The sequence below is a fragment of the Sphaerodactylus townsendi genome, linkage group LG14 (assembly GCF_021028975.2).
Source record: "Sphaerodactylus townsendi isolate TG3544 linkage group LG14, MPM_Stown_v2.3, whole genome shotgun sequence".
Classification (NCBI taxonomy): Eukaryota; Metazoa; Chordata; class Lepidosauria; order Squamata; family Sphaerodactylidae; genus Sphaerodactylus; species Sphaerodactylus townsendi.
Genome location: NC_059438.1, coordinates 40,138,379 through 40,162,655, shown reverse-complemented (window position 1 = coordinate 40,162,655; position 24,277 = coordinate 40,138,379). Strand labels below are relative to the sequence as shown.

At 46.0% G+C, this 24,277-nt stretch overlaps 1 protein-coding gene across 4 annotated transcripts in view; it reads right to left on the bottom strand.

Annotated features, from left to right (window-relative positions):
- Nucleotides 1-9,424: 9,424 nt before the first annotated feature.
- RIN2 (Ras and Rab interactor 2) overlaps nucleotides 9,425-24,277 on the bottom strand; it is a 106,532-nt gene continuing 91,679 nt past the window's right edge. For all 4 annotated transcript variants that reach the window (XM_048515804.1, XM_048515805.1, XM_048515806.1 and 1 more), the window contains 4 exons: nucleotides 23,679-23,984; nucleotides 18,672-18,803; nucleotides 13,181-13,344; nucleotides 9,425-10,748 (listed from right to left, as the gene is read on the bottom strand). In XM_048515804.1, the coding sequence (XP_048371761.1) occupies nucleotides 10,428-10,748; nucleotides 13,181-13,344; nucleotides 18,672-18,803; nucleotides 23,679-23,984 (923 nt within the window). In that variant the 3' untranslated portion in view covers nucleotides 9,425-10,427. The remainder of the gene's footprint in view (nucleotides 10,749-13,180; nucleotides 13,345-18,671; nucleotides 18,804-23,678; nucleotides 23,985-24,277) is intronic.

The window sequence follows — 24,277 nt, the reverse complement described above, 5'->3', positions numbered from 1 at the left end:
AATTTTAGTAACAGGTTCCCATGGTGGTGGGATTCAAACAGTGGCGTAGCACCAATGGGGCTGGGTGGGGCATGACAGGGGTGTGGCCAGGCATTCTGGGGGCGGGGCATTAATAATTTCTCTGTTACTATAAAAAACTCTTACTGTAAAAAAAAGGACTTTATGATTTTTGGACCTAATGGAATTTCTAACGGAAAAGCAGACCCAATTAGTAACCCCCTCTCGGCACACACCAATAATTAGTAACCCACTCTCGGGAACTGGTGAGAACCTGCTGGATCCCACCTCTGGACCCATGTGACTGCAAGAATGTCTCTCCTGCTACATTACACTATGACAGGTTTGCTCATCAGAGCACTGTGCAGGTAAAATTGGCAACAGGTAAAATCTGCAACTGCCTAGCCACGCACATTCTTTTGATGGTTCCTACTGCCTTGCCGTCTCGACATAGTTCCCGCAAAAAGTTGGTACCTCGCTGACCCGGCTTGGCGTGCTTAATTAACAGCTGCTTGTTGATTCTTTTGCTCCTGGGAATGCAATTATCTCATCCCCTGGCCTTGGAGAGGTTTGTGGCCAGCAACTGTTTTGATTTTGGGAGGCGAGGGGGAGAGAACTCACCCAGGCATATAAACTTTGCTATGCTAACCAACATTCACTATTCATAGACCAACTCTTATCCAGAGGTGGGATCCAGCAGGTTCTCACCAGTTCCCGAGAGTGGGTTACTAATTATTTGTGTGTGCCGAGAGGGAGTTACTAATTGGGTCTGCTTTTCCGTTAGAAATCCCATTAGGTCCAAAAATCATAAAGTCCTGTTGTTTCCTATGTGGCTGGTTAGCGAAGGTAGAAAACGGGATAATTCTCCCTGTTGGGCTGTTTTAAAAACATGTTTTAGAAATATGGTAAAGTTCCTTGTTTAAGGAAAGTATCCTTCTTTTGATTTCTAGAAACAAAATTAAGTATTTGAAAGTCTTAAGTATTTGACAGGCAGTCAATTAGAGGAGAAGTAGTTGCTTCTGTTGGCAGTAGACGATAGGACTTGCTATAATGAGTTTAAATTATGGACAGAAAGATACCGGCTGGAAATTAGGAACTTTTTTTTAACAGTAAGAGTTTACCGTAACAGATAAATTATTAATGCCCCGCCCCCGGAATGCCCGGCCCCGCCCCCGTCGTGCCCCGCCCCGCCCCATTGGCACTATGCCACTGTTTGAATCCCACCACCATGGGAACCTGTTACTAAAATTTTTGGATCCCACCACTAGTTTAGACCTTAACAGTCTCCTTGCTTAATGTGGGAAAGTGGTAGGCAGGGTGACTGCCCCATCAGGTGCCCTCTTTCCAAGAATTCACCCCAACATTTCAATTTTTGTGACTTCTCATTGCCTTTGCCTGCTCTCTGGTGACCAAATAAAATACCTCATGTCCATCTAGAGAATAAAACCTGCTCCTGTAGTTAAGTATGTCCTTCAGAAACCATGTCTCCTGGTACTGGAAGAAATAACATACTTTTCCAGAAAAAGGTTAATGATTACATTGCTGTAAAAAAACAACCGTGTTCCATTATGTGCCGAAGGAACAGAAAGGAGCTTTGTGGTCCCTTGACAACACAAACTTTAGTGGGCTTGCATCTAAGATGCCATAAAGACTGGTTTTTTTATTTCTACTGTGAGAGATTAGTATGGTTCCCCCTCTTTCAGCCACAGATAAAAAGAGAAGGAGGTCATCTTAAGCATGGGCATGCTTCGGAGATGCCCATTCCTTCTTGGAAGCCCACCCACTCCACATACATGTTTTTCCTCAACACTGTCTCTCTCTCCACCCCTGTCTTTTCTCTGACGCATCAGAGTTGCCTATTATCAAAATCAGGGTAAGACTTCCTTTATGAGCAGCAGTGGCGTAGTGGTTAAGAGCAGGTGCACTCTAATCTGGAGGAACCGGGTTTGATTCCCCGCTTTGCCACTTGAGCTGTGGAGGCTTATCTGGGGAATTCAGATTAGCACTCCAACACACGCCTGCTGGGTGACCTTGGGCTAGTCACAGTTCTTCGGAGCTCTCTCAGCCCCACCTACCTGACAGGGTGTTTGTTGTGAGGGGGGGAAGGGAAAGGAGTTTGTAAGCCCCTTTGAGTCTCCGACAGGACAGAAAGGGGGGATATAAATCCAACTCTTCTTCTTTAAAGCCGAGGGCCTTTCTCCATTCTAACAAGAACAGCTGCAACCCAAAATTCACCACCGGGTCATTCCTAATACCACAGTGGAGTTTGAAATGGAGAATTATAGGCTGGTTCTACACTGTGGCAAGAGCTTGTTTTGTCCAGAATTAGAGAAGCAATAATATAGGGCATCAAAATACCTGGGATTGTTATAAACAAGCATCGCTTCAAGGCCAAGATGTTTCTGGGAAGGATTGCAAAGTGCCTTGAACAGATAGGAGGAGATATCTTCAGCTCATCGCAGTCCTGTGCTTCTGCAAACTCTATGCTGGGGATCATTAGGAAAGGAATTGAGAATAAAACTGCAAAGATTGAGTTCATGCCTCCTTTAAGCATAAAGCCGTAAGTGGTGAATTTGGAGTAATTGTGTTCAGTCTCCTGGTCAGCCACGCTATCTCTCAAAAAAAAAAGGATATCGAAGAGATAGAAAAAGTGCAGAGAAGGGCAACGAGGATGACTGAGGGACTGGAGCACCTTCCTTATGAGGAGAGGCTGCAGCATTTGGGACTCTTTAGTTTGGAGAGGAGACGTCTGAGGGGGGATATGATTGAAGTCTATAAAATTATGCCTGGGGTAGAAAATGTTGACAGAGAGACATTTTTCTCTCTTTCTCACAATACTAGAACCAGGGGGCATTCACTGAAAATGCTGGGGGGAAGAATTAGGACTAATAAAAGGAAACACTTCTTCACACAATGTGTGATTGGTGTTTGGAATATGCTGCCACAGGAGGTTGTGATGGCCACTAACCTGGATAGCTTTAAAAAGGGCTTGGACAGATTTACGGAGAAGTCGATCTACAGCTACCAATCTTGATCCTTCTTGATCTCAGATTGCAAATGCCTTAGCAGACCAGGTGATCGGGAGCAGCAGCAGCAGAAGGCCATTGCTTTCCCATCCTGCATGTGAGCTCCCCAAGGCACCTGGTGGGCCACTGCGAGTAGCAGAGTGCTGGACTAGATGGACTCTGGTCTGATCCAGCAGGCTCGTTCTTATGTTCTTATGTTCCTCAGTATCTCATTTCAGACAGTCTTCCATTCTGATTCCAATAACAAATTTCAAGCAAGTTTGGCCTTATACTGTTTCAATGCCAGTTCATGTGCATTTCTCAAAGGATACACAACACTGACCCTTTGTCCATGCTTTTTGAGGAGAAATATACAGGCCTGTTGTGGGGTTGAACCTCAGACATGGAGGTTCTAGTTTCTAACTCCGTGGTGGCGAACCTTTGGCACTCCAGATGTTATGGACTACAATTCCCATCAGCCCCTTCCAGCATGGCCAATTGGCTTCGCCACCACTGTACTTTGTTTCAGCCTGCACTGGACCCGGAAAAATGTCCTTTGATTGCTCTTATTGACAAGTGTCTAATATCTCTTGAAAATGGTTAGTATGTGGACACTTGTCAATAAAAGCAAGCAGAGGCTGCTCTTCAGCCAGGCCCAGTGCAAGACTGTACCACTTCATGGTTAAGGTGTTTCAGTTGGCCTCGTCTTCCAGTGATCCTCTGACCAAAAGGGAATTGTGCTAACCCCTTACCAGCTGAAACCCACCTGTTTGGTGTGGGAGAACAGCACAGAAGCTCCAAGTCCCTGTAAGCTCTGAATCTAGAGGTGGGGTGTTCCAGCCAAAGCAGAGTTGGAAACGCTGCTTAGACTCATCCTGCCTTATACCTGAGGCACTGAATTTCTCCCTGAGACCTGCCTGTGCATTTTAATCTGGAGGAACCGGGTTTGACCTTGTGCTAGTCACAGTTCTTCTGAGCTCTCTCAGTCTTGGTTTGACCTTGGGCTAGTCAATTCAATAAGCCCACGATAGTATAAAAATACAGTTCCAGTTAAAGAGTGAATAGTAAAAAAACTCCGTGCTTGTCATACATTCAGTTTACAAACTTCTGACAAAAACTTTGCCACTATAAGGCAACAATGAAAATCCTGACAATTTAAAAGCATAACTACTTTATCTGATTCAGTACAATCAATCATAGAGTCTATGGCTTGGGATAACAGACTGGATCGGAGTCCTTGGTATAATAAGCAGTTCAGGAGAATGTGTGGGATGGAATCCAGCTGTCCTATGCTACGGGACAGAACCTCTTATCGCTTGGAAGACCTTTCAGTCTTCCTCTATGTAGCGGAGATGGCATGATGTTAAATCTAGCCAGCATATAGGCTCTCCTGTGTATGGGATTTGTGAGCATTGTAATATAATAGGCTGGATATCCCTGCATAAAAGGAATTGACATATTCGTTGGTGAACAAGATTTATTTGCCAAGCTCTGCAGTTGTTGATAGTCCATTGCTAACAGCCTCTCTTTAATGAGGGCAAAAGTTTCAGTAAAGGTTAGCATATTGAAGGAGTCACTGTCATAACCCAGTTCCCCGATCTTTGCTGTAACAATTGTGCACCATTTTGAATGGTGGAGTTCGCTCAAGGTAAGTTGGGTCAATGAGTTTCTGGAGCTTCGGTTGTGAATATTTAACCAGAATTTTATAATGATTAGCCAAATAGTGGCCTCTATAGAATATTGGCCAGATTCTAAACATAAGACTGCGTACGGGACGCAGTTTGGCACGCCAAATAATTTGTGCAAGAATTTGGAGTGGAATGATTTGATAATGCTGTTATTCTGAAATAGTCAAACAGAAGCTCCATAGGGTAGCTGTGCTCTCACCTTCGCTTGGAAGACTTGCAAAGCTGGGGGAATATATTGGTTACCCCTGGAGTAATAGAACCTCTTAATGGCGCTAATACTTGATTGAGCCTGGGCCAGTGCATATTTTAGATGAGTGGACCATGACAGGTTGTTGTTAAACCAGAGTCCTAAATACTTGAAAGTTGTTACTTGCTCGATATAATGGCCCTTTATCTTCCAGGTTTGCTTTTTGTTACTTTTCCCAAAGACCAGAATCTTAGTTTTATCATAGTTCACCTGCAGATCATTTGTCTCGCAGAAGTTGACAAATTTATGCAGGAGTCTTGTTAAACCCACATGAGTGAGGGACAGTAGGGCTGTATCATCCGCAAATAGCAGAAGAGGGACATGCTTTAGGCCGATCCTAGGGCTATGCCCATCCACCCGGGCCAGGGCTATGGGGAGATCATACAAGAAGATGTTGAATAGTAAAGGGGCTAAAACGCAGCCTTGTTTGACTCCCTTTTTTACCTGGACCGGGTTTGATAGAAATCCCCTATGGTCTTTCACCTGGCATGAGTTTTGGGTGTGCAGTTGTTTAATCAGGAAGAGAAGTCTTGGGTCGATGTTAAGGGCTGCAAGTTTTCTCCAGAGTTTTTCTCTGTTCACCGAGTTGAATGCTCCCTTGAGGTCCAAAAAGGCCACACTTAATTTGGAAGAGCTGTTCTTGGAGTATTTATTAGCTAAGTGGGCCAGAACATGGGTCTGGTCTAGTGTTGATTTCCCCTTGGAAAAGCCCACTTGTTTGGGGCCGATAATACTGTTTTGCTTGACCCATAACTCTAATCTAGTCAGGAGAAGCTTAGCATATAGCTTCCCTATAATAGAGAGCAGGCTAATGGGTCGATCATTTGCTGGATCGTTTTGGTCACCTTTTTTGAATATTGGGACCAGCATGGAGGAAGTCCATGCCTTCGGCATTATCCCCTTTTCGTTGATCCTTGTAAAGAGATTTGCGAGCAAGTCTGCCCACCATTGTGGGTTTGCTTTCAATGTTTTGGGGATAATGGCATCGCTGCCTGGAGCCTTGTTTGACTTTAACTTCTGTATCAAGGGGATGATAGCTTGACAATTTACCGGATCCCAGCTTGGACCCACTGGGATTTCGCTGTCGCCATTGGCTTCCTTGGGCTAGTCACAGTTGGGTGACCTTGTGCTAGTCACAGTTCTTCTGAGCTCTCTGTCTTGGTTTGACCTTGGGCTAGTCACAGTTCTTCTGAGCTCTCTCAGTCTTGGTTTGACCTTGGGCTAGTCACAGTCCATCTGAGCTCTCTCATCCCCACCCACCTCACAAAGTGTTTGTGGTGAGGAGGGACGGGAAAGGGGTTTGTAAGCCCCTTTGAGTCTCCTTACAGGAGAGAAAGGGGGGATATAAATCCAACCTCTTCTTCTTCAGAACTGTTATTTGAGACATATTGTATCCTCATTTTATCCCAATTTCTGTACTCCATCAGTTACAATTCATGTGGAACGGGCAGAAGGAAATCCTGAGGTCTTGACACTAACAGAACATTTGACAATGAGCCACAGCTAGTATGCTGTCGGTGTGATCATGCCCCATGTGACATACAGAGGTGCAACAGGTGTGTTTTCAGTCCCAGCCCCCCCCCTCCCCATGAGGTGGACTATATAATACTTCCAGAAAGCCCACAGCTTGGCCCTACATGTGCAAAAAATAAGCGACTCCTTAAACAAAGTATTTTCTCACACACACGAAGGAACACACTACAAGGGATTATGTACAAAACTACCCCTTTATCCGTTACAAAATGCAATACAACATAAAAAGTGGCAGATGTGTGGCAAATCGACATAACGCATACATATCTTTACATACAGAATTTGCTTCCAGAGTCATCTTCTTATCATGTTAGTGTATTAAGGTATAATGACCCTCCAAAAAATTCAGCATACAAGAGCAATCATATGGTTCAGAAAATGACAGAACGATCCAGCTTGCCAGGATTCTTGAAAAGGAGGGATTTTTAGAATCAAGGTTTTCAAAAAGATTACAGTTACCTGGATTTTGGGGTGCCGTTGGTGAACCTGAATGTAGATTCTACTAAGATGATACTATTCAGCTGTCTAGTTTAACCGATTATCTAGTGGGATCCAGTGATCTACCAATGACAAGCAGAATTCCTCCCAACCCACCCAACATCTTTTATTTTCACCCCTTTCCCCCAGGTACAAGTTGACTGCCATAATTATACACTAGAGCAGTGCTGGCGAACCTTTTTGAGACCGAGTGCCCAAATTGCAACCCCAACCCACTTGTTTATTGCAAAGTGCCAACACGGCAATTTAACCTGAATACTGAGGTTTTAGTTTAGAAAAAAGGGTTGGCTCCGAGGCATGTGTTACTCAGGATTAAGTTTGGTGGTATTGGTGGCTTTGCTTTGAAGCAACCGTGCAACTCTCCCAACGGGTGAATCACGACCCTAGGAGGGTTTACTCAGAAGCAAGCCCCATTGCCAGCAACCGAGCTTACTCTCAGGTAAAGGATTGCGCTTTTGTTCTTCGCATGAAAATCAGTGGGGTTTAACAGCGCTTAACAGGGTTACCTACACAGCGGTACCAAAACTTGATCTTAGGTTTATTGCTAATAATCGAGCCCAGCAGCCCAGGCCAGCCTAGATGTGGGGGGGGAGGGGCACTCTGCGCGTGCCCACAGAAAGGGCTCTGAGTGCCACCTCTGGCACCCGTGTCATAGGTTCGCCACCACTGCACTAGAGGTTGGGATGAACAGATTGACTTTTTGAGAAGACCTCATTTGAAGTCACACCCAGAATTCCAAGTGATCACCACATTTAAGGCTGTGCAAAAACTTCATCCAAATTACTGTACATCGGCCATGTTTCACCTTTATGGCATTCTAAAGAAGCCAGACTTCAAGGGACTCACATCTGAAAGTTCTCATGCATTCAATTCCCTGTCTAAACTACACACTCCATTTCCTATTGCCTTTTCATCCTATGCTTATTTACAGAGAAGTCAGCCTCTATAAGCACAGTGGGCATTACCCTTAGGTAATAAGACTGCAGCTTAATCCTTTGGTTTTCTTGTACCTTTAGATGAAAACAAACTTACAATTACTACTTCCATCCCTTTAAAAATTGCTTTTTGCTTTTAGCCACCATCAAATACATTTCTATGTTGCTTGCTTCATGAATACACTAGTTTATTTTCTGCTGTTTAACATAACACATGTCAAATCAATTTGCACACCTACGATATAACACACATTAAAGTTCTTCATCACCTCCTTCATCCATGTTCTGCAAGCAGCCTGAACCAGCAGACTAGAGGAACCTTCGGGAGAATACTTTCTTTCAACTGAGTGATCGTCATCCAGTTTCTCTCCTCAAAAATGTCCAAGAGGAAAAAGAATCAGCATCACATTCGCAAACACGCAGTGAATCGCTGGAGGGTGAAAGCCCTCTAAGCTATTCACATTCTTTGAGCCCAATTCTCTACACAAGGATAATTAATACATATTAAGGAGCAATCACACCACTGGGCCTTGACCTGGATGGCCCAGCCTAGCCAGATTTCATTAGATTTCGGAAGCTATGCAGTGGTGGGATCCAAAAATTTTAGTAACAGGTTCCCATGGTGGTGGAATTCAAACTGTGGAGCAGCGCCAATGGGGCTGGGCGTGGCATGACGGGGGCATGGCCGGGCATTCCGGGGGAGGGGCATTCCTGGGCGGGGCTGTGGCAAGGACGCAGCCGCTGCGCCGGTCCTTGGGCGGGAAACGAATGCACGCAGGCAGGCTGCCACGCACGCCGGTGCACCTCCTACTAGACTGCTTCAAGTTCTGTGCGCTACTGCTGAGAGGAGGGGTGTAACTAAGGCAAAAATCACGTGGTAAAATCACCCATTAGTAACCCCCTCTCGGCACACACAAATAATTAGTAACCTGCTCTCGGGAACCTGTGAGAACCTGCTGGATCCTACCTCTGAAGTTATGTATGGTCAACCCTGGTTATTAGTGGATGAGAGACCACCGAGGGAGTCCAGAGATGTTACATAGGAAGTTGCTACGTAGGCAGGGCCGGAGCGAGGGGGAACTGCGCCTGGGGACGTGTGCGCCCTGTGCCCTGCCATGCCCCCACCCGCCCTAGAATGCCCTGCAATGCCCCTGCCATGCCCTTGCACCGGTGCGTGCCCGCTGCGTCACGTATCCCCCGCCCCCTTGGCACGATGTCACTGGGAAGAGGAAATGGCAAAACACCTCCGTCTGCCTCTTGTTTTGAAAACCCTACGGGGTCCCAATAAGCTGGCTATGACTTGGTAAGGTATTTTCCACCACCACAGAGCTGTAACTGTGAACATAACAGCAATACATTTTAATCCTAAATAGGTTCTTTATTACACTGTCTCAGATTCAAGGAAATCAGATCCAAGTATGTGAATCTTACTCCTTTACATTCACCCCATCTCCCCAATTTAATTAGATTACACTACTTGTTGGATAATCCTGATCCTTCTCTCTGTATGATAGTGGCAGACTTTCTCCTGGAAATTACTAAACGGCAGTAGATTTCCTTCGACCTAACATTTATTTTCTGTACTGTATATGCTTTTTAATCTGTTTTTATTATTGTTGTACTGTTGTCTATGCCAACAAAGGCTTGCTCTAATCAAATAGGTTCTTTGTGTTGTCTCCCTATATGCATTAATTTTTTTCCAAATACCCCATCTCTCCCTTCAACTGTTTATCCAAGATTGCAATTGACGAATAGTCCGTAAAACATCGTGTATCGGGTCTGCTAAAGGCCTCGGGCAGCCAACGCCCAAAATACTAACGGCTTTTGCAAAAAGCAGACTTTAAAAACAGACGGGGCAGGGTAGAAAGAGGCAAACAACAATACAAAACTCAAACCCCGCCAAAAAGGTCAAGGCACTCCTCTAAAACCAGCAAGAGATTTATTTTGTATATTAAACGTTTTAAAATATCACATGCATCATTATAGATTTCTATAGTTTAAAAATATTTTAAGAACCGTGACAGTTTACCTGCAACTGCTATAAAGTTTCTGTGAAATATATAAAGACACATCGCCTTCAGTAAAATAATAATAATTAAAAAAAAAAGAACTATTTTAGCGAAGGCTATTGCCGTCCATATAGAGTTTACAGATGCCCTGCATCGGACAGTATTGCTGACGCACGCTGGTGAAACTGAAGGAAAATCAGTCAGCATGCCAAAAGGTCTGCCCTATCACTATATTTAATTGAAAAACTGTGCTTGGACTGAGGATGAGAATAAAAGGCAGTACAGACCTGCAAATGGACATAGTGCAGTATATTTGAAAAGGTCTGTGGTGTGGTGCTCCGTGAATTGTGCATGGTGGCACCAACGGGCTGCCTACGTTATGCGCGTTATTTGTAGTCATGGATAGTGGCTTTACTAGGCGGGTGGATTGGAGTCCTACAGACCAGCTCACTCACAAGAAATGTTCGGTTGTGAGACAAAAGATATTTCCAGCAACTTTACAAAAATCACCAGCTTTATGACAAGTGGTTGCCGTTGTCGTTCTGAAAAACAGCTCCGTACGGGTCACTGTTGATACGCTTATAAACAAAATGGAAGACCTGGGGCTGCGGCCGACTGTGCAGTTCGGCTTTGATTTTTTGAGGATAAGTGTCCTCAGTCAGTTGCTGCCAAGTGTCATCGATGAAAAGAAAGAGGCTGTAGTCTTCAGGAGTGTCCACTTTGAACTTCTTCGCACAGAGCTGGCACACGTCCTCGGTGGTGATATACGGTCTCACGAGCAAGGTTTTCCCTGTGCAACCGCTACTTACTTCCTGGAATGCCACTCGAAGATAGTTCTGTGGAACGAGGAAAGATGTGGGGAAAATAAAAACTCACAATGAAGACCCAACAAAGATAACTCCATTCAGGGCACCCCTGCCATGCTATGCCCCCTCCCTGTCCCCGCACTGGCACGTGTTCTGTGTGTCGTGCGCGCGCGCGCACACACACACACACACACACACGGTGCTATGCCACTGACTCCATTCCTTGCCACTAGACATCACTCAGGGAGCTCAGCGATCTGAAACGCAATGACTTCTCTTGCTGCTAAGTCAGAGGTTCTCAAACTGTGTTCAGGAGTCTCAAACTGTGTTTTGAGAGCATTCCTTTGAACATAGTGATGTTTTCTCATGCTTGTGCATTGTAAGAGAAGATCACTAATCTTTCAGGAAAATTAAGATCTTGCTGAGACCGATAAACTTCCAAGAAGCTCAAGTTCAACCTTTTTCAACGTGACAGGAGATCTGAGGATTCATCTACCATTTCCTGGACCATTTGTGTTCTAGAATGCTCCGTTTAGGTCCGACTGCCTACCTAGTTCTGTCCCCAAGAAACTGGGACGCAAGTGGAGCATTTTAGAACAAAGATGGTCCAGGAAATAATGGATGAATCTCAAACCTCCTGTCATATTTATGTTGAGAAAGGTTATTTTGTGAGAAAACGAGGCCTCGTCAGCTTGACAGAACTGTGCACGGGATTAAATAGCAAGACACATTTCTTCTACCCACTACAATAATTGGGAAGCGCTAAAGGAAAAGAATTTTTAATTCCCAACAATAAAAACAAAAGGGAAAATAAACATCTACTGACTGAAGAAAACGCAATTGGTGGTGGTCGGGATTTGAGGAAGGAAAGAAAGGAAGGGGAGGTAGAGAGAGAAGAAAATAGAAATGAGGAAGGAAGGAGAAACAGAGAATGTGCAGTTAGAGCACTGACTGTCCTCAAACACAGGCCGAAACGTGGTTTCAGAATGCAACCACTGAAATCTTTTGTTTTCATGAGGCAAAACATCCCACAAACTTATTTTTGCTGGAGTGTCCTCCAGCGCATTTGAAAAGTTGCAATCCAAACTCACGTTTCTGGCCAAGTAGAATGCAGCGCGGCGAAACGTTAGCAACGTAACAAAACAACACTGGTTTTCAGAAAATATTTGCCCTGAATGGCCACAATCGGCACATAAATGCAATGGAGTAGCATAATGTTACATGTGGGTTGTATCTCATATATCTACCTATACATACATAAAGTGAGGGGGGGGGTATCTAACAGGCACATGCAAGAGCGGGCACTAGAGTGCGGGCAGGCATTCACTGCTCTAGCCACAGTGGGGGGAAAGGATCCGTTAAGGTCTGCAACCTGCAGCTCTCCCGATGTTCATGGACTACAAATCCCATCAGCCCCTGCCAGCATGGCCAATTGGCCATGCTGGAAGGGGCTGATGGGAATTGTAGTCCATGAACATCGGGTGAGCTGCAGGTTGCAGACCTTAAAGCAATGGTAGAAAAGGTACAGGAGAGGTGAATGTTCTGCATCCTCTTGCCATGTCTCTTTAAACATTACTCTTTAAACATTAAACAGAAATAAACATTAAACATAAATAAACATAAATCAAAGTTTATTTGCATGGGGCAGAGATATGAATGAAATCCCAATCAAATCTACAACCACTGCCTTTATTGGCATTAAACATTAAAATTACAAAGTACTCCAGTTTGAGTCACGTGTCCTCGTAACTACCAGTATTAGCAGAAACTTAGCCGCCTCCAGAGGTGGGATCCAGCAGACTCTCACCGGTTCCCGAGAGTAGTTTACTAATTATTTGTGTGTGCCGAGAGGGGATTACTAATGGGTGATTTTACCACGTGATTTTTGCCTTAGTTACGCCCCTCCTCTCAGCAGTAGCGCGCAGAACTTGAAGCAGTCGAGCAGGAGGTGCACCAGCGTGCGTGGCAGCCTGCGCCTGTGTGCATTCGTTTCCCGCCCAAGGACTGGCGCAGCGGCTGCGTCCTTGCCACAGCCCCGCCCAGCAATGCCCCTCCCCTGGAATGCCCGGTCATGCCCCCGTCATGCCCCGCCCAGCCCCACTAGCGCTGCACCACTGTTTGAATCCCACCACCATGGGAACCTGTTTCTAAAATCTTTGGATCCCACCACTGGCTGCCTCCACTATTGTTCATGAGTGCCGATCACTCAAAAGATACTCTTCTGTTTCCCTATCAGAAAACAGCACGCCCCCTTTAAGGAGTGGCTTTATTAATGTTCCTTGCTGGGGTACATAAAGTTTACTCCTGTCCTGAGCTTCATGTCTGTGGTGGGATACAAAACAACACCTTCCACAGCGGCCCACGTCTATCACTGTTCTTGCTACGAACATCACCACGGAGGCTGTCTTGCGCACACCTCAGTGGCAGCAGAAAAGTCACCACCTGGAAAACACAAATCGTACCTGAAAGTCATCAACAGACGGGATTGTTCTGTTGGTGGTCCTCCGCTTGTGCCACTGCCGAAGGGTATTGCGGGCTTCTGAACACAACAGGCGGGCCGCTTGTTCTTCTTGGAAGTTCTTGATTAATGAAAGGGCTCCATAAGCACTTGTCAAATAGTACCCGCCTGTGAAGAAGAAGAAGAAGAAGAAGAAGAAGAAGAAGAAGAAGAAGAAGAAGAAGAAGAAGAAGAAGAAGAAGAAGAAGAAGAAGAAGAAGAAGAAGAAGAATGTTCCAAGATCAGTTGGCGTAAGCTTGGTTAAGTCACCGCGTGAACGAAAATGCCACAATCAGAAGAGGACTTGCTGGCTTGTCTCCCACCGCTCTGCACAGCCGAATTCCAGAACCTTCCATGAGCCCAAGAGGCTCAGAAGAAAGCTCCAAACTCAACCCTGAGGAGCTGTGTTTCCATAATTTTCCTAAACAGAGAAAACTAGTTTGCTACCTGGCCCAAGAGCCCTTCTGAAGCTCAGAAGAAAGCTCCAAACTCAACCCTGAGGAGCTGTGTTTCCATTATTTTCCTAAACAGAGAAAACTAGTTTGCTACCTGGCCCAAGAGCCCTTCTGAGGCTCAGAAGAATGCTCCAAACTCAACCCTGAGGAGCTGTGTTTCCATAATTTTCCTAAACAGAGAGAACTAGTTTGCTACCTGGCCCAAGAGCCCTTCTGAGGCTCAGAAGGAAGCTCCAAACTCAACCCTGAGGAGCTGTGTTTCCATAATTTTCCTAAACAGAGAGAACTAGTTTGCTACCTGGCCCAAGAGCCCTTCTGAGGCTCAGAAGAAAGCTCCAAACTCAACCCTGAGGAGCTGTGTTTCCATAATTTTCCTAAACAGAGAGAACTAGTTTGCTACCTGGCCCAAGAGCCCTTCTGAGGCTCAGAAGAAAGCTCCAAACTCAACCCTGAGGAGCTGTGTTTCCATAATTTTCCTAAACAGAGAGAACTAGTTTGCTACCTGGCCCAAGAGCCCTTCTGAGGCTCAGAAGAAAGCTCCAAACTCAACCCTGAGGAGCTGTGTTTCCATAATTTTCCTAAACAGAGAGAACTAGTTTGCTACCTGGCCCAAGAGCCCTTCTGAGGCTCAGAAGAAAGCTCCAAACTCAACCCTGAGGAGCTGTGTTTCCATAATTTTCCTAAACAGAGAGAACTAGTTTGCTACCTGGTGTTAAATTCTAGTAGATGCTGCAAATTCACCAGGGAGTGTCAGGTGGCTCTTTGAAAAGGTATCTCATCAGCAGCTACACCCTTTTTTTTTTTCAAACCGCATTCCAGAAAATCCTGGAGCTCCTCAAAAGCTCGCCGGGATTCCCTCAGGCGACCAACAAGCTTCTCTGAACGCAGGCCGTTTGGCTACAAAAGAGTCTTCTGAAGCGTTTCATTCTGGAAATCACTGCGAAGGGCTGGCAGAATTGGAGCTACCTCCGTCCCTCGTAATGTAAGCTGGGACAGGTCATGTGGGACAGCGAAGTTCAGGGGACCTGGTCGACACGCTGCCCACCCCAGAGCCCAGCACCAGGACAACAGCAATTCTGTGGCATATTTTAGGGCAGTGGTGGCGAACCTTTGGCACTCCAGATGTTATGGACTACAATTCCCATCAGCCCCTGCCGGCAATTGGCCATGCTGGCAGGGGCTGATGGGAATTGTAGTCCATAACATCTGGAGTGCCAAAGGTTTGCCACCACGGTTTTAGAACATGTTCCCTGTAGGCAGAAAGTCTGAAAACCATTCAGCTACATCAGCCACCTTGGAGCATTAGGGCCGAATTTCTCCAGATTTCTCAGCATTCCTCCCTTCCCATGCCTTATGGACTGAGGGGGAGATCAGTGTACAATGAATTCTGCCACCCACTCACAATGATTTGCGGAGGGGGGGATGCTAGTATACACAGAGGAGGGTTTGAAGCCATTTGCAGTAGGGAGAGAACAAGAAGAAGAAGAGGAAGAGTTTGGATTTATATCCCCCATTTCTCTCCTGTAGGAGACTCAAAGGGGCTGACAATCTCCTTGCCCTTCCCCCCTAACAACAAACACCCTGTGAGGTAGGTGGGGCTGAGAGAACTCCCAGAAGCGATGACTAGCCCAAGGTCACCCAGCTGGTGTGTGTGGGAGTGTACATGCTAATCTGAATTCCCCAGATAAGCCTCCACAGCTCAGGCGGCAGAGCCGGGAATCAAACCCGGTTCCTCCAGATTAGATACACGAGCTCTTAACCTCCTACGCCACTGCTGTGTTTATTTTAAATTTGTATCCTGCTTTTCTCCCAAACAGGGACCCTGCCTAGCCCAGAAAGTATCAACAACCAACCTCTTGGCCAGAAACCTGACACTGTATGTTGTTATTTTGCTCTTGGGAAGGAAGGATGCTTGCCAGATTTAGCACTGGGTTGCTTTCAGCTGTTGTGGGGGAGGAGAGACCTCTGGAAGCCTTCACGGTTCCAGGCTGACAGTAAGCCAAAAATTTGCAAACACAAGGCGAATTTAAGAGGAAGGAACCCAGCGCTTTAAGAGACAAATCCCAAGTCTTGTTTTGAAATCTGAAAGATTTTTGAATGCGTTACCAAAAGCAGCTGGAAGCCAAGAGGTTCTAAGAATGAACTAATTCTTGTTATATTTCGCAATGTGTAGCAGGGCAGGTGTTCTCTCTTTTTGGCTGTGTATGATTGAGAAACTACTGCCTACGGAGCAGAAGTGGCGTAGTGGTTAAGAGCAGGTGTACTCTAATCTGGAGGAACCGGGTTTGATTCCCCTTTGATTCCCATGGGGAATTCAGATTAGCCTGTGCACTCCCACACAAGCCAGCTGGGTGACCTTGGGCTAGTCCCAGTTCTTCTGAGCTCTCTCAGCCCCACCCACATCACAGGGTGTTTGTTGTGAGGGGGGAAGGGAAAGGAGTTTGTCAGTCCCTTTGAGTCTCCTTCAGGAGAGAAAGGGGGGGAGGATACAGAGGTGGGATTCAGGGGGTTCTGAAGGTTCTGTAGTACCTGTTGTTAAAATATAAAATATCACTTTTTAATACTTAAAATATTTTTATTAAGTATTAATATTTTTAATACTTAAAATAAAAAAGTGATATTAAATATATATATTTTAATACTTTTTAACAGTCATTATTTGAACCCCACCACCATCGGAACCTGTTGTTAAAATGTTTGAATCCAACCACTGGGATGGGATCCAACTCTTCTTCTTCTAAGTACTTTTTCAATACCTGCCTTTTTAGACACACCTGTCAAAAAAGTGAGGTGAAAAGGCAGCCAAGGGGACAGCTAGTACAGCTCAGTGGTTAAAAGATGGAAGCTGTGTATCAGAAAGCCTCCGTTAAAGAAGAAGAAGAAGAGTTTGGATTTATATCCCCCCTTTCTTTCCTGCAGGAGACTCAAAGGGGCTTACAATCTCCTTGCCCTTCCCCCCACACAACAAACACCCTGTGAGGTAGGTGGGGCTGAGAGAGCTCCGAGAAGCTGTGACTAGCCCAAGGTCACCCAGCTGGCGTGTGTGGGAGTGCACAGGCTAATCTGAATTCCCCAGATAAGCCTCCACAGCTCAGGCGGCAGAGCAGGGAATCAAACCCGGTTCCTCCAGATTAGATACACAAGCTCTTAACCTCCTACGCCACTGTTTCTGCCATGAACTCGCTTTGTGGTCCTATGAAAGGTATCCTCTCAACTTTGCAGCTCCCTCTCCCACCCTGTCTTTGAATTTGGGAATGATAATATTACTGCAGCAGCAAAGAGCATGAAACACACAGAATGTCGCAAGATGCTAAATAAACGCAAAGTATCATGAATCAGACGCTTAAATAACTTTCAATGCTGAACTGTGGAACTGAGCAAAGAATACCCATATCGCTGTCTTTTTGACTTCTACAGATTTTCTAGGTAAAGCAGGTAAGCCAAGTCACACATGTGACCACTAAAAAGAGTGAAGAGGTCCAGTTTGAAACATACCATTCCCAAATCCCACTTCCTAAATTCTTGAGAATCTCAAAGATTGCACTAGCATTTATGGAATTCAATGCCTATTATTCCAGCAAATGTTTCTCTGCAAGTTCCAGACCAACACACTAGAAGCAATCCTGCACTTAATTCCAGAGGGCGGTTGAAAGGCGTGGCGTCGTCTTGTGTGAGCAGAAAAGAATGAAGCATGAAGACATTAAACTGGACAACAGTTTGGAAAGCTCTTCACAGTTTGGAAAGCTCTTTACTAAGAGGGAAAGAGGAGCGGCAGCGGCTAAGAGCAGGTGTACTCTAATCTGGAGGAACCGGGATTGATTCCCCGCTCTGCTGTGGAGGCTTATCTGGGGAGTTCAGATTAACCTGTGCACTCCCACACAAGCCAGCTGGGTGACCTTGGGCTAGTCACAGCTTTTCGGAGCTCTCTCAGCCCCACCTACCTCACAGGGTGTTTGTTGTGAGGGGGGAAGGGCAAGGAGATTGTCAGTCCCTTTGAGTCTCCTTACAGGAGAGAAAGAGGGGATATAAATCCAAATCTTCTTCTTCTTTGTTGCCAAAGGAACCAACCCTTTCACCTGCAACTGAAGAACTGCCTTACTAAATGCCAATAGGACCCTGAAGGAAGACTTCTGCTTTGAAAGAGGAACAATCTGCTATCAGTAGAGGCGTTCAGGAGCAGCAGTGGCATAGGAGGTTAAGAGCTCGTGTATCTAATCTGGAGGAACCGGGTTTGATTCCCCGCTCTGCCGCCTGAGCTGTGGAGGCTTATCTGGGGAATTCAGATTGGCCTGTGCACTCCCACACACACCAGCTGGGTGACCTTGGGCTAGTCTCAGCTTTTTGGAGCTCTCTCAGCCCTACCCCCCTCACAGGGTGTTTGTTGTGAGGGGGGAAGGGCAAGGAGATTGTCAGCCCCTTTGAGTCTCCTGCAGGAGAGAAAGGGGGATATAAATCCAAACTCTTCTTCTTCTTCTTGAAGGAAGCCAGCTCTAACGTGACTTATTCCTGTGACTCTAACATGACTTATTCCCGTGGCCTGTAAAAAATGCATAAAACACTAAAAGCTATCCACATTGGCTGAACCTTCACCTCATAAGAGGCATTTTCAGACTCTTGGTATAAAACCTATGGCCTGACCCTTCCCCTATTCACAAGAATGTAATTCAAGCCTCGCTGAATCCAACTGGTTGTTCAGCAAACAAAGACAAGCACAGCTAGCACTGTGAAGACGTGCTCCACCGAGACATATTTTCCCTCCTTCAAGGATTCTCATAAAACGCCTCCACTGATAGCAGATTGCTCCTCTTTCATTCTCCAAACAGCTAGAGATGCTCTCTCGACTTTTTATCTGTTTGGCTGGGATTATCAGGATGTTTTGTTTGTAAAAATTGCCCGGTGGCAACAAGTTAGGCACTCTGGGGTGTTTTTAAAAGCCTCAGACTATCAGCGGTTTGCATTCCTGGGTGGAAGAGTCACTGTCGGAGCTCCGAGGGCCTTCACCTTCTCCATGCAGCAAGGACGGGTCCAACAGTTCCATCATGTACTCAATTTCAGCATCCAGCTCCAGCATGTCACATTGGGCCACAACGTAGGTCAGCACCGGCAAGAAGTCATCCGCGCCGTACATTCTCCCTGGATGGGGAAGGGGGGAGAGGGAAAAAGCAGACCACAAAGATCAACCCAGCTCGCTTCCAAATCTTTTCACTGGCTTTCTGGTTTTTAAAAGCTATCTTTCCTACCAGCAGAGCATTCATAAGAACATAAGAACTAGCCTGCTGGATCAGACCAGAGTCCATCTAGTCCAGCTCTCTGCTTCTCGCAGTGGCCCACCAGGTGCCTTTGGGAGCTCATGTGCAGGATGTGAAAGCAATGGCCTTCTGCGGCTGCTGCTGCTCCTGAGCACTTGGTCTGCTAAGGCATTTGCAATCTGAGATCAAGGAGGATCAAGATTGGGAGCCATAGATCGACTTCTCCTCCATAAGACGCAAGAAAGAGCCTGCTGGATCAGACCAGAGTCCATCTAGTCCAGCACTCTGCTACTCGCAGTGGCCCACCAGGTGCCTTGGGGAGGTCACGTGCAGGATGTGAAAGCAATGGCCTTCTGCGGCGGCTGCTCCCGAGCACCTGGTCTGCTAAGGCATTTGCAATCTCAGATCAAGGAGGATCAAGATTGGTAGCCATAGATCGACTTCTCCTCCATAAATCTGTCCAGGCCCCTTTTAAAGCTATCCAGGCTAGTGGCCATCACCACAGGAAGCAGCATATTCATGCTACCTATGCGCACAGGAGGGGGAGGGTGGAAGGGGGCTTGACACCAGGCTCTCCTCGAGTGGGGGCACAGCCAGAGCCCCCCCAACTCATCAAGGCAGCAGATGCCGCTCTGCCTTCTTCAGACCGTGTGGGCTGCTCGGCAGTCTCCTCCCCACTCGGATTCCATTGCTCCGGCATGGTCTCTGCAGCAAACTCCAAGTCAGGTGGCGAGGGGGCACCGCAACTCATAAGCAACCCTAGTTGCTAACTGAAAAGACTCAGGAGCCAAGCTGACTTCTTTTAGTTAACCGCTAGGGTTGCATGGCGCCCCTCCCCCCCCCCCGAACTCCACTGCCCCAGTTAGAGGCCGTGCCTTAGTGCGAGGACACGGTGACTCGTGAGCAACCCTAGTTGTTAACTAAAAGGAGTGACTCAGCTAGTTGGCTTGGCTTCTGAATCAGATGTTGGTTTGAGCGTGTGTGTGTGTGTGTGTGCGTGCGTGTGTGCGTGCGTGCGTGCATGTGCAATTTCAGTGCTTGCCCCAGGAGCCATTTCCTATACCTGTGCCCCTGATGCTACATGTCCTGGATCTGCTTCTATAAATCAAACTGAAGTTCACTTGGACCCAGAAAGAATATGAACTTGGATCTGGCAAATTAACAGTATATGAACATACGTTTGCAGGAGTATAGATGTCCTATGAACAGGATAAAGTGCCATTAGGCTGGCCTAAGAGAGCCAGTGTGGCATAGTGGTTAAGAGCAGGTGCACTCTAATCTGGAGAACCGGGTTTGATTCCCTGCTCTGCTGCTTGAGCTGTGGAGGCTTATCTCGTGAACCAGATTAGTTTGTGGACTCCAACACATGCCGGCTTGGGCTAATCACAGTTCTTTGGAGCGCTCTCAGCCCACCTACCTCACAGGGTGTTTGTTGTGAGAGCGGGAAGGGCGATTGTAAGCTCCTTTGAGTCTCTTACAGGAGAGAAAGGGGGGATATGTTCTTATGATATAAATGTTCTTGAGTTCTTATGATATAAATCCAAACTCTTCATTTTCTCTAAGAGGAAAAGATCCATTGAATCAAAGGAATCAAAGTTCCTTTCCCACTCTGTCTTCCATAATCTATGAAAGTAAGGTGTTTGGGACAGAATCTGGTTGCAGCAAATTAATTAAAAAACATTCATTAATATTCTGCCTGTCTTCCCAGTGGGGACTCAAAGCAACTAAGGTCCTTTCCACACAAACCTTTTAAAACATTTTGAGGCAGGAAATAAAACGAAGATTTGTCGATGGAGTTCCACGTTGCTTTCTCCCTTTGATTCTGAAAATGTTGTATTTCTAGCTGCAAAATGTTTTCAGCTGATCCTCATTAAAAATGATTCTTTAGGCCAGTGATGGCGAACCTATGGCACGGGTGCCAGAGGTGGCACTCAGAGCCCTCTCTGTGGGCACGCGCAAACAGAGCCCCCCCCCCCCCACATGTAGGCTGGCCTGGGCCGCTGGGCTCGATTATTAGCATTAAACCTAAGACCTAGTTTTGGGGAAGCAGTGTAGGTAACCCTGTTAAGTGCTGTTAAGCCCCACTGATTTTCATGCGAAGAACTAAAGTGCAATCCTTTATCTGGGAGTAAGCTCGGTTGCTGGCAATGGGGCTTGCTTCTGAGTAAACCCTCCTAGGGTCATATTCACCCGTTGGAAGAGTTGCACAGTTGCTTCAAAGCCAAGCCACCAACTACCACCAAGCTTACTTCCAAGTAGCGCACGCCTTGGAGCCAACTGTTTTTTCTAAACTAAAACCTCAGTATTCAGGTTAAATTGCCGTGTTGGCACTTTGAGATAAATAAGTGGGTTTTGGGTTGCAATTTGGGCACTCGGTCTCGAAAAGGTTCACCATCACTGCCCTAGCTAGTATTTTGTTGTGGGCCAAGACGTCTAGGGCAAAAAAAAAAGAAAAAAAAAGCTACACTGGATTTTGAATAACAGAACTCTGAAGGCTTAGGAAACTGTTTCAAACAGTTACTTTGCCCATTCAATACAAAATGCGATCATGACATACATAAACAAAGAATACAAAATCGTGCTTTCCAATGTTCTTCACAGCGCACTTTAAAAGGAGAGCTTGTTGCAGTTTCAGTAGTCTGGTTTGGGTCCAAACCTTCCAAGTATCGAAGAATCAGAATCACATCTGGCAGGGTCAACAATGCAACCCTCCTCCAAGGATTTCACATCTGCAAATTCTGCAGTCGAAAGGATGCCAGACATGATACAAAGCCCTTGCAGCTGCCATTAAGACTTCATATCTGGCAAGCCTCAGGAGTTTTCTGCCTCCCAGATGCACACAGGCCCGGGGGGGGGGGGGGGCACTTATTATTTGTATCAGAAACTACAAATATTGCTTCTGGGAAGTATTCAAAAATAGATTCCAAGATCTACCTTGCCTTCTGACTGCTCTTTCCAAATGCGTTCCTGCATCTTTTGTCCCACTTCCCCAGAACTCCAACACGGTCTCCCTCTCCTCTCTCTATAACTGTGGTGGCGAACCTTTGGCACTCCAGCTGTTATGGACTACAACTCCCATCAGCCCCTGCCAAAGGTTCGCCACCACTGCTCTATAATCACTACAGTCACTCCAGAAACAAAAGGCAGCTGGAAATAAACTGAGCCAAAGTTTTTTTCATGCAGATGTTTTGCTCCGTGTCGGTGCTGTTTTCAAGACCATCCGTGTTATACCATCTTCTATTCCGCTTCTATAGTTCCCCAACCTTGGCTGTGATCTTTCCCACATCTGGTTCAGCAGGACCATTTTGAAAATACAGCAGTCAACGTGGACCAGAACAAGTGCATTTTTGCAGGTCCCACCAACATTGGCCCCATTTTCCCATGTCTCACGGTCTGCTTTCATCCATCCCACCTCCAAGAGGACCTTTTCTGGGCTTTTAAAATAATAAGGAATTGCTATATTGCTATAGCATTATAACAATCTATTGCCATGGTATATTAGCTTCCACCTTTCATTGGTTTAAAAATATAAGTCTCTAGCCCCTACATTGCAGAGTATCTGAAACCAACAGGGTGAGTCACTTGTGCTTTTTTAAAAAGAAAGCTAGAAACCAATAGATCATTATAATAGATTGTTATCATGCTTTAGCAAACCCAGTTAAAAAAACCCTTCCAGTCGAAGAAGAAGAATTTGATTTATATCCCTATTACTCTCCTGCAAGGAGACTCCAAGGAGATCATAAACTCCTTTCCCTTCCCCCCCTCACAACAAACACCCTGTGAGGTAGGTGGGGCTGAGAGAGCTCAGAAGAACTGGGACTAGCCCAGGGTCACGCAGCTGGCATGTGTTGAAGTGCACAGGCTAATCTGAATTCCCCAAATAAGCCTCCGCAGCTCAGGCAGCAGAGCGGGGAATCAAACCCGGCTCCTCCAGATTAGAGTACACCTGCTCTTAACCTGCTCTGAAATATTGGGTGGTGAGAGGCTGAGGCAAAGACAGTACGATTGGAACTGCCGTGGGAATGCACTGTTGCCACAGCAAATGCAAATGTATTATGAAATGCCAGAGAAAGAAAAAAGGGAGATTTCAAAACTCTGCTGGAGACAAAACAGTTGCTGATTTCCTCTCATTCTTCCGAAGCATACCTGGATCAAACAGGCTCAAAGTCTGCTGACTGAGGACATCATCCTCATCCTCATCCTCATCATTTTATTTTATTTAATATACCGCCCTATCCCCAAGGGGCTCAGGGCGGTGTACAGCATAAAAACATCACACATAAAATCGTCACAAAATTATTAGCATAAATACAATTAAAACAACAGTTATTTCCTAACATAGCGGCCCACGAAACCCTTGCTTAAAAAACCCTCCCCAGGAAAACATATATATATATATATAATGGGTCCCGATAATATGAGGGACCCATATTGTTGTTGTTGTTGTTGTTGTTGTTGTTGTTGTTGTTGTTGTTATTATTGTTGTTGTTGTTGTTGTTGTTATCATTATTATCATTATTATCATTATTATTATCATTATTATTAATTAGGTTTATATACCGCCCTCCCCCGGAGGGCTCATATGGGGCAGAGAGGAGGGGCAGGGCAGGGGCAGGGGGCACCCTCAGTGGCTGGTCTCACCAAAGGCCCAGTGGAACAACTCGGTCTTACAGGCCCTGTGGAAATTACCAAGGTCCCGCAGGGCCTGGACAGCTGGAGGGAGAGCGTTCCACCAGGCCGGCGCCAGAGCAGTACTTACCTGAATTGTTCTCCATCACAGTGTAAATCAGTTTGCAGACTCTCAGCAACAGCATAACTTTCTTTTCAGGAGAGTACATTTTCTGCATGGTCATGAACTTGACTTTAATCTTCTCAACATCCACGAAGTCTGGCGTGGGGACAAACACGCCCAGCTCCTGCGGGTTCCTCTGCCGGACAAGTTGAAGGTTCTCTTTCAGCTGCTTCCAAGAGCCGTCGGCCACATGGAACTCTTTCAGCATCGCCTCAATGTGGCCCTTGAGGGGCTTCAGGATGCTTTTGTGCATGGCCTTCTCCAGCACCACATCTGCAAAGAGACAGGGAAAGCCAGGTCAGTGTCTGGCAAAGAGCGTTCCTGGGGGAGAAGAGGCCGTGGAAATAATCTGCTCAAGCTGAAATAGTTATTAAACAAGAGTTCTGGAAAAAACATCTTAAGCAGCAAAAGGATTTCCAGATGCATTTTATCAGGAGGGAAAAGTGGAACTTGCATTTGACTTATCTTGAGCAAAGAGGAAAATGTGAAATAAACAGAGGAGCAGTTGGTGCAAACCAGAGTTGATTGCAAGATGTTCCGCTAACCATTTTTATCAGCCTTTGCAT